This window comes from Ursus maritimus, unplaced genomic scaffold (genome assembly GCF_017311325.1).
Source record: "Ursus maritimus isolate PB19 unplaced genomic scaffold, ASM1731132v1 scaffold_18, whole genome shotgun sequence".
NCBI lineage: Eukaryota > Metazoa > Chordata > Mammalia > Carnivora > Ursidae > Ursus > Ursus maritimus.
In genome coordinates, this window is record NW_024424230.1 from 50,544,437 (window position 1) to 50,554,896 (window position 10,460).

The 10,460-nt window shown below is 37.8% G+C and overlaps 2 protein-coding genes across 4 annotated transcripts in view; one reads left to right on the plus strand and one right to left on the minus strand.

Annotated features, from left to right (window-relative positions):
- Positions 1-2,022, minus strand: part of METTL4 (methyltransferase like 4) — an 80,593-nt gene extending 78,571 nt beyond the window's left edge. For 2 of the 3 annotated variants that reach the window (XM_040632686.1, XM_008690411.2), the window contains exon 1: positions 1,944-2,022. The gene's annotated coding sequence lies outside the window, so the exon portion shown is untranslated. Of the gene's footprint in view, positions 1-1,658; positions 1,764-1,943 lie in introns of those variants that run through there. The other variant, XM_040632685.1, reaches the window with a different exon arrangement.
- A 63-nt stretch (positions 2,023-2,085) lies between these two features.
- Positions 2,086-10,460, plus strand: part of NDC80 (NDC80 kinetochore complex component) — a 54,097-nt gene continuing 45,722 nt past the window's right edge. Inside the window, exons 1-6 of the mRNA XM_040632684.1 lie at positions 2,086-2,140; positions 3,491-3,600; positions 4,752-4,829; positions 7,547-7,670; positions 7,749-7,921; positions 8,625-8,727. Coding sequence (XP_040488618.1) covers positions 3,500-3,600; positions 4,752-4,829; positions 7,547-7,670; positions 7,749-7,921; positions 8,625-8,727 — 579 coding nt within the window. The 5' untranslated portion in view covers positions 2,086-2,140; positions 3,491-3,499. The remainder of the gene's footprint in view (positions 2,141-3,490; positions 3,601-4,751; positions 4,830-7,546; positions 7,671-7,748; positions 7,922-8,624; positions 8,728-10,460) is intronic.

A 10,460-nucleotide genomic window follows, 5' to 3' on the forward strand; every position in this document is an offset into this window, starting at 1 on the left:
AAAGAAAGAAAGAGAGAAAGAAAGAAAAAAAAAAACCTCTGGAAATGAGGGTCTAGATGTAAAACCCAACTTTCCAGATTAACTTCTTAAATGTCCTGCATTTCAATAAAAATATATTTCACATACACGGGTAGACTTCACGTATAAGTACATAAATTTAACATATACACAAAAGAGAATTTGACATTCATGATATGTTAAGGAAAATGTAATGTTTTAATATAAACTTTTAATTACAGTGTTAATAATTCAAAATTTTCAGCCAATTTAGCAAAAGAGAATTAAAACATGATCTTATTTCTGGAATCCCAATTGAATTCTCCTATCTTCCTTGGCCCTCCGCACTAACTCCTGTTCCATCCTGGAATCTAGCCACTAGGGCCACATACTCCAAATCAAAAGTCATTCAATTCTTAAAGGTGAGAGAGTCTTGCCAAAGCAATTTACATTTACATTTACATTACATTACAATTTACATTTACATTACATCCTGCCAAAGCATTTACATTACCTATGTAAATTGACCCTTTTTAATGAGATAAACCCAGAGAGGTCACAGAATTTCATTAGGAGTTGTTAGCATATCAGCCCTTGCTTTTTCAAAGCACATTTGCCATAAGTCAGCCCATTAATACTGCCCAATAACACTGCTGCGCTTAACCACTGCTACCAAGGGAGTGCAAAAAGCATAAAATGAAAGACTGGTCTAGGCAGAGCACAACGCAATTTTCACAGATTTCATAAGTACTAGACCCTAACAAAATTGGAAGGTTATTGGTTCTGAGCAGTCCTCCTTTGGCAACTATGTTTTTCAAAACTTGTTATCTTTTTACAAAAAAAGGGGGAAGGGGATAAAATTCTGGCTTTGCCTACTAAATCTAGTATAATGGAGAACTTATGAGGGGGACAGAATAAGATATACATAAGTGGTTAGCAGCACAGTTAGTAATAGCAGCACTTAGATCCAAACTTCTAACTCCATGTAGTGTTAGCAGTATGACCATGGACAAATTAATCTCACTGAGTCTCAAATTCATTTTCTATGATATCTCAGAAGGCAGTTTAGAGAATTAAATGAGATAATCTACATGAAGTGCTGTGCGGTGCCTGACACATAGCAACCGTTCAAACAAATGCTATTAGTGATGGTAACCCTGGTACTGGCCCTCCCTTCACAGTCACCACTTGTGGTGACTAGGTAATGTAATGGCTAGTGAGAGCTAGAAATTTAGTCAAGAAGACTGAAACTCAGAAAAGGTGACGTACCCAAAATTCCAATTCTAGTTAACCGCAAAATTGCTCCAAGAATTAGTATCAGGACTTTGGCTCAAAGCTTTTCTCCCACCCCCATCTCTCTCCAGGTATTGGGCAGTACACGTCTCTGAGTTCAAATTCAGGGAAGCAGGGAAGTCCTATTTCAGCAAAGTATTGTGCTTAAACTCTTTCACTCTCTGCCTCTCCCCCGCCCCCAACCTCTCCCCTTCACACCCAAACCCACCCCCCACCGCCCTGGGTTCCTCCTAGCTTCACTCTCTGACCACCACTAGAGGACCGTGAAACATTAACAAGCAAATTGCGAACCCGAACCCTAGCGGCCGTCACACTGGCTCCATCCTCGAAGCCGGCTACACCCACCCTCAGCAGTCACTATCTCCTACCTCACTGCTTCCCCTGTCAGAAAAACTGCACGACGTCTCCCAGACACGCATCAGGAAAGAAGCAACCCTCTAAACAGCGGTCATGAAAGACGCCACTTTCAAGGCAAAGGAAAGAAATTTCTCTTTTTCTAAGAGCCAACGGGCGCGGCCATATTGCTGTACGGAAAAAGCGTATCCAGGACGATTTGAACAGTTCTGTCCGCTACTCAGAGACAAACAGCGCCCGTGTCTTCAGCGCTAACTTTAGAAGTCGGACCAGACTTTGTAGGGCACACTTCCACTTACCTGAGATGTCAGTGTGCTGAGTGAGGCGGCGGGACGCCAGCAATACGCAGAATTCCCGCGACGGCAAGCGGCGCGTATGAGTTGCGTACGTGCTCGACGAACGTGATGACGTAACACCAGCGGAGATTTTTAAAATTCGAACTGCGCCGGCGGGTGGAGGGAGGAGTTGGGTGTTTTGGCGGCTGAATTCCTGCCCGGTAAGTAGTTGCACAGGTTACAGAAATTCGGTCCCTGGGTTGGGTCACGAAACTGGAAGAAGGGTAACTAATGACTTTGAGTTAATTTTGTGTCGGCAGAACTGTTCTGAAGGGAGAAAGCGATCGCGCCAACACCTTAGATTTAGAGGCCCTGAGGGACAACGTTTTAGTGTCTATTATTGTGAGAGGCCTCTGGGCAGACTCTGCGAGGCGCCGGTTTTCCGGAGTCCGATAAATTTCTACTGACAGTGACTTCCAAGGGAGAAAAGGAGGACCTGGGGGCACACTAGTGGGGAGCAGAGAGTCTGGAGGGAGGAAAGGGGAAGAATTGATGGGAGCAGGGAGAGGAGGGAGGAAATGAACTGTTTGAGGTGTTGGGTTTGAGTTACTACTGTAACGTCCTAGTGGGCGTGTAGGGAAGTCTTAATCTTAAATTACATTTTGAGTGGAGATTTGGAGTGCACATATAGGTGAGTAGGAAAGTTGAATGGGTAGCAGAAATGTACGAAGAAGTAAAAGAAAGAGGTGGCCCAACCAAGATGGAAAGAGTGTAATCAGTTTAAAAGACAAAGGAGAGCCGAGGGAAGTGACAGGATAACCACAAATGTCCACTTCACTGGAAACCAAGACAGGACCTGGGAAATCTAGGTGAATATGCCACAGAGATGAGATAAGATCAAAGGTTTGTCAGTCATGAGTATTCTAGGAGGCAACTGTTTCAGTAGATATTTAGGAAATGAAATGTTAATTTTCTGAGAAATAAGCAGCCTGTAGACAATTTTGTGGACCAGATAATTGATCCTTGTTGGAAGGGGATTGAAGTAAGAGGGGCACTAAATGAATATAAATGGGAAGCGGTGGGTTAAGGACAGAGCAAGAGAGATGGATGTTAGAAAAAGAAAACAGAATAGCTGTATTCTCTAAAACCAAAGTGAAGGAAACTTCTTGAGGTAATTCTTGTCGGGTAGCCTTTGACTTTCCCAATGAAAAGGTGCAGCCAACAGCAGTATGGTGATCTGCGTTAGGTTTCAGGGCTTTAACTACCATAGATATGTGAAGGCAGAAATTATACCTTATTTATCATTGTGTCATTTCAATTGCCTTGCACATTCAGGTGTACATGTAGGCAGTTAGTAAATATTTATGTGTGAATATTTTTAAATGAAGTTAAATACACATTCCCTGCAATTGAGGACTTCACCTTATATGAACAAGAGGGCCCAGGAAAAGATTATCTTGAAGAAACAATGGAACTTGGCCGCTTTGTGTTTGAGGATGAAGATAACAGTTGGTGCTTAACGTGGCATCTGTATCTGGAAAGATTTTTTAATACTGAATTCATGAATGCAGGCAGTAAGCATGAAGCGCAGTTCGGTTTCCACCGGTGGTGCTGGCCGCCTCTCCATGCAGGATTTAAGGTCTCAGGATTTCAATAAACAAGGCCTCCATACCCCTCAAACGTAAGTACCTCTTGCCTTACCGTCTTGGACAAAGAAATCTGTAAGGATAATCAACACAAAAATGTACTATGAATGATGTTAAGATGAAACTTGTTTGTTCACAGTGGTACCTAATTTGGGTTAATGAAGACTAAAAATTGGCATGTTATGAGGTGTGTTTTATCTCATTTGTTCCTTAAATTTCCAAAGCTGCATCCTTTGCCCAGCAACCCCTAAAAAGGACTGTTAATTCCCTCTCAGCAGTCTTTCCTATTTTCCTCCTTTATTCTAGACCTGCTTATTTGAGCAGGCTTATTGCTAGAACTTTGGATTTACTGAAGTATATCCAACTGGCAAAATTATCAGTTATTACTTATTTGCTCAATGATAAGCTGCAGTTTAGAAGAGCCTACAGAACCACTTCTCCAAACTGTTTTCTCAGTATTCACTGGAAAAGGGTATATAATTATACTCTCATAAACTAGTTTTTCTCTATAAGTGAGTTTATTCTCTCATTAAGAGAAAGCTGTTTGTAAGCCACTGAGGGCTATTATCAATCCTCTGATACCAAGGTACAAGTTACTTGATAACTATACTTAAATTACTTAGGTTTACGTTGTATAAGCCTCAGCTACTTTTAGAAATTTGAATTATTTGTATCTTTAACGTCTGAAATCAGAAATTTTTTGTATTGTTACACATTACATATACTAAAAGATTTATGCCTTGAATTGTATTGAAAACTAAAGCTGCCATTGGCAATGTTTTGGGATTGTTAATTACATAATGTATGTTCTTAGGTGTAGGTGCATTCTCATAGAGTAGGCCTTAAAAGAAAAATGTTAAATGTAGCTATCATCCTATGATTGAAGATACCTATTTTTAAATTTTTTTTCTTTAACGTTATCCATAAATGTACGTACATTAACGTGATTGAAATGAGAGTGTAGATATGGTTTTTTTCTGCTTTCTTAACATTTTAGCATTATTACTTGTGCATGTTGTTAGCCATTTGTAACAGCTATGATTGCTACTAAAAATTTTCATAATTCTGAATTATGTTGATAGGTATCGGGAAAGAGGTGCTAGTTTCAACATATTTCCAAAAATTTCTTAAACTAATATTTTTTATATTTTTTTTTTTTTAATTTGTTATTTTCATTTTGTTAAAGCAAAGAGAAACCAGCCTTTGGAAAGTTGAATATAAACAAACCCACGTCTGAAAGAAAAGCCTCTGTGTTTGGTAAAAGGTAATGATATTTTTTATTAGTTTTAATGAAGGGATTCTCAAAAAAATTGGATGGCATGATCCCTTACAAAAGAAAGTTACAAGCTAGCTTTCTTCCATCTTAAATGGTGAAATGGTTATATCTGTCTTAGATAGTGCTAAGAGATATATCAGCGCATTCAGGCCACTATTTCATGTTATAAGTGAATAGTTGATTGAAAATTCTATACCTAGCTTTCAGATAGTATGGAATCATAGCATTATAAAATTAGAAAGTGGGGGCGCCTGGGTGGCTCAGTCATTAAGCGTTTGCCTTTGAGCCCCGCATTGGGCTCCCTGCTCCGCTGGGAACCTGCTTCTTCCTCTCCCACTCCCCCTCCTGGTGTTCTCTCTCTCGCTGGCTGTCTCTCTCTCTGTCAAATAAATAAATAAAATCTTAAAAAAATAATCAAATAAAATTAAAATTAAATAAAATTAGAAGGCCATCATCTAGTTCAACATTTTAGTCCCAGGCTTTTTTATACTTTTAAATTTTAAGATTCCAAAAAGCTTTTATTTTGTGGGCTGTATTTATGGATATTAACCATATTAGAAATTAAAAATGAAAATTTTTAATTATGTATTCATTGAATGTAAAATTATAACCCCTTACATGTTAATAAAAATATCATACTTTTAAAAGAATTTTTTTTCCAAAAACAAAACTATTTCAGTAAGAAAAGTGATATTGTTTTACATTTTTGAAAATCTCTTTAATGTCTGACTAAATAGTAGATAGCTTCTCATATCAACTTCCACATTCAGTCTGTTAAAATATCACACACCATGTAGCCAAACGCTGAAAAACTCCAGTGTACACGCATGAGAAAATGAGAATGAAAGGGGCAAATAACATCTTAGTTTTTCAGTATGAAAATAGCTTTGACTTCTCAGATCCCCAAGATCACACTTTGAGAACCACTGTGTAGCATAGATAGTGGTTGCCTGTGCTGAAGGTGGGGCAAGGATTGACTGTTAAGGAGTAATACACTTTTGCAATGAAAATGTACAATATCTTCGTATCTTCATTGTGGCAGAGATCACACAGGATCTACATTGTCAAACCTCATCATACTGTACACTTGAAACAGGTACATTTTACTCTAAGCAAATTACACCTCATTATTGAGGTGTAAAAAAAATAAATTGATTTATTTTTTAAGGAAAGATTGAAAAAATAATCTGTTCTTTTAACTCACCAAAACAAAATATAACTGTTTTAAGGCAAACCTGTTCATTGTTTTGAAAATATTCAGAGATGAAACGTTTGTTACCTTATGAAAAGTCTTTGCCTTGAAACCAAATTAAGCTCTTTCTGGTATTGATTCCTGTTGGTGAAAAATCTTAAGGCATTTTTGTAATGTAACTTTTCCTTCAGTGATGAACCTCAGAGATGATGATAATTATTATAAAATATAACATTTGCTGAGCAGTTTTATAAGCCAGACGTTGTTTTAAGTGCTTTATCTGTATTAACTCTTTTAACCAATCCTCAGAACTGCCCTATAAATAGATACTGTTATTGTATCCATTTTATAGAAAAGGAAATTGAAGCACAGAGAGGTTAAGTAATTTACCCAAGGTCATACAACTAGCAACAGAGACAAAATTTGAAATCACAGACTGGTTCTAGACCCTGTGCTCTTAAGCTATAAATTGAATGATGCAGTATTTTGATTGGTTAGGGAATTCTCTTATAATTTAAAAAGATATCTAATAGTGCAGTTTTGTGTAGAATGAGAGCTGAGTCTATACATGTATTCCTTTCAGGTAAAACACACACACACACACACACACACACACACACACTAAAGATTAAGTAATACCAGTATGTAGAAAAGTGGTTCTCAAATTAGCAAATTCTCGGGAAAAATCGCTGATCCAGGCTGTGGATTGAGAGGGCCCAAGCTAAAGAACTTTTAGAGCATTGGCAGGAGAGAAGTTGAAAGCAGTAAGCAAACTTGCAGGGAGAAATAGAGCTCTGATGAACAGAGTTCAGATATTACAACAATGTTCATTGCAACTCAGTTTTGTGGCATCTGTTCAATAAGGAAAATTATTATTCTAAGGATATTTAATAAACTACAGTTGTTAGCTAAATCAGGCCACAAAGTTAAGCAAAAGAAACCATTATAAAAATGTAAACAAATTAAGTTTTGTTTTGCAGGGGAAGGGCTTAGAATGGAGCACATATGTTGGATCCATTAATGACTAAGGAGTTGCACCAATTAAATTTATGGTAAATAACAATCAGATACACAATATTGCATGACACAAAAATGTTCAAGAGAAAAAGCATACACGACCTATTTTAACGTCTGGAAAGCAATTTTCCCACAAGGAATAATGGCAAATGAATGGGTTAGGAGTAAAGGAGCAATCGTGGAAGGCTAAATAGGATGGTGAAAGGACTGGGCTTACTGAATAGACTTGGAGAATGGTTGTACAGAAGATCTAGTGGACTCAAAATGCACATTCTTAGGTGATAGTGTATGTGTTAGGAATGCAAAGCACCACAGTGCTTTCTTCTTCCCACCTCATTTTATACTTACCATTATTTACTCTTTTTCTCTGCTTTGAATAAGAGAAAAGAATTAAACTTTAATGTTTGTTACTGTTAGTAAGATATAAAATCACCTTGAAATAACTTAGGCTTGATCACAGACTGAAATAGTTTTGACTGACTGTTTATATTTCCAGAACTAGTGGACATGGATCCCGGAATAGTCAGTTTGGTATATTTTCCAGTTCTGAAAAAATCAAGGACCCACGACCACTTAATGACAAAGCATTCATTCAGCAGTGTATTCGACAACTCTGTGAGGTATTTTATATTCTCTCAAGTATTTTCCAATTGTTGTTCTATTATAAAATGTTTGATGTTTCATAAAAATTATTGTAGTTTCTTACAGAAAATGGTTATGCATATAGTGTATCCATGAAATCTCTACAAGCTCCTTCTGTTAAAGATTTCCTAAAGATCTTCACTTTTCTTTATGGCTTCCTGTGCCCTTCGTATGAACTTCCAGACACAAAGTTTGAAGAAGAGGTTCCAAGAATCTTTAAAGATCTTGGGTTTGTATGTTATATTTCTTATTAGCCTAGAGAGATTGTTGGAACACAGAGAAGAATCACACTCAATTGATTTGTAAAGATTCTGAGTTAGAGAAATAATATATTTTAAGATGGTCACGGTGGGCAGTATATCTTACAATAAATTTAAAAGGCAAGAAAAATGACTGTTTGCAGGTTATTACTGAACTATAGAAGATAATTCACAAGGCCTTCCAAATATTGAAGTGACGAGGAATAGATAGGATGGGCTGGATACCACAGATTTTATAGAAGAAAAACGACAGGCTTGGATGCCTGGAGAAAATGGGGTGGGATGAAGTCAAGAATGGCTGTGTAGAGTAAAGATGGGGAGGAATGGATTTGAGGATGAAGAGTATACTCGTGTGGTTTATTTGGAGTACATTGAATTTGAGGGAACAAACAATCTTTTAGGACAGAAGTCCAACATACTGGTTGTAAATCAAGTTCTGCAGTGCTAGGGATATATGTATAAAAAAATCTGCAGAGAAGTAATTAAAAAATACACAAAATCATTTCAGAGTAAGATGATCAAGGACAAAATCTCAATAAATATCTTACTTCTAAACAAGTCAAGACTGTTGGTATATATATGGAATTTTTCTAATGTAACTTCTTGCCTACTTTAGGCTATTTTCACAAAATTAACATTGTTGCCTTCTGGTTTTTTCCTAATTTTTCATAGGTATCCTTTTGCATTATCCAAAAGCTCCATGTATACAGTGGGAGCCCCTCATACATGGCCACACATTGTGGCAGCCTTGGTTTGGCTAATAGACTGCATCAAGGTATTTTATTTTTCATTTTAAAATGTATAAGTAGGAAAGATTTTTTTTTCCTCAAGATATTGTTATTTCTCTCTCTGTCTGTCTTTTTTAATAATTTTTATTTTGTTATGTCAGTCACCGTACAGTACATCCCCAGTTTTTGATGCAATGTTCCATGATTCATTATTTGCGTATAACACCCAGTGCACCATGCAATACGTGCCCTCCTTAATACCCATCACCAGCCTATCCCAATCCCCCACGCCCCTCCCCTCTGAAGCCCTCAGTTTGTTTCCCAGAGTCCACAGTCTCTCATGGTTCATTCCCACTTCTGATTGCCCCCCCTTCATTCTTCCCTTCCTTCTCCTACCGGTCTTCCTATTTCTTATGTTCCATAAATGAGTGAAACCATATGATAATTGTCTTTCTCTGCTTGACTTATTTCACTTAGCATAATCTCCTCCGGTCCCGTCCATGTTGCTGCAAATGTTGAGTAATCATTCTTTCTAATGGCTGAGTAATATTCCATTTTATATATGGACCACATCTGCTTCATCCAGTCATCTGTTGAAGGGCATCTCGGCTCCTTCCACAATTTAGCTATTCTGGACAATGCTGTTATGAACATTGGGGTGCATGTGGCCCTTCTCTTCACTACGTCTGTATCTTTGGGGTAAATACCCAGTAGGGCAATGGCTGGGTCATAGGGTAGCTCAATTTTTAACTTTTTAAGGGACCTCCACACTGTTTTCCAGAGTGGCTGTACCAACTTGCATTCCACCAACAGTGTAAGAGGGACCCCCTTTCTCCACATCCTCTCCAACAATTGTTGTTTCTTGCCTTGTCAATTTTTGCCATTCTCACTGGTGTAAAGTGGTATCTCAAGGTGGTTTTGATTTGAATTTCCCTGATGGCTAATGATTTTGAACATTTTTTCACGTGTCTTTTAGCCATTTGTATGTCTTCATTGGAAAAGTGTCTGTTCATATCTTCTGCCCATATTTTGATTTGATTATTTGTTTCACGTGTATTGAGTTTGAGAGGTTCTTTGTAGATCTTGGATACAAGTCTTTTATCTGTAGTGTCATTTGCAAATATCTTCTCCCATTCCGTGGGCTGCCTCTTAGTTTTTTTGACTGTTTCCTTGGCTGTGCAGAAGCTTTTGATCTTGATGAAGTTCCACAAGTTCATTTTATCTTTTGTTTCTCTTGCCTTTCGAGATGTGTTATGAAAAAGGTTGCTTTGGCCGATGTTGTAGAGGTTGCTGCCTACGTTCTCCTCTAGGATTTTGATGGATTTCTGTCTCACATCGAGGTCTTTCATCCACTTGGAGTTCATCTTTGTGTATGGTGTGAGAGAGTGGTCGTTTCATTCTTTTGCATGTAGCTGTCCAATTTTCCCAGCACCATTTATTGAAGAGACTCTTTTTTCCACTGGTTGTTTTTTCCTGCTTTGTCAAAGATTAGTTGCCCAAAGAGCCGAGGGTCCATTTCTGTGTTCTCTATTCTGTTCCGTTGGTCTATGTGTCTGTTTTTGTGCCAGTACCATGCTGTCTTTGTGATCACAGCTTTGTAGTATAGCTTGAAATCTGGCATTGTGATGCCCCCAGCTTTGTTTTTCCTTTTCAACAGTTCCTTGGAGATTCGGGGCCTTTTCTGTTTCCATACAAATTTAAGGACTGTTTGTTCCAGTTCTTTGAAAAATGTCCTTGGTATTTTGATCGGGATAGCATTGAAAGTGTAGATTGCTCTGGG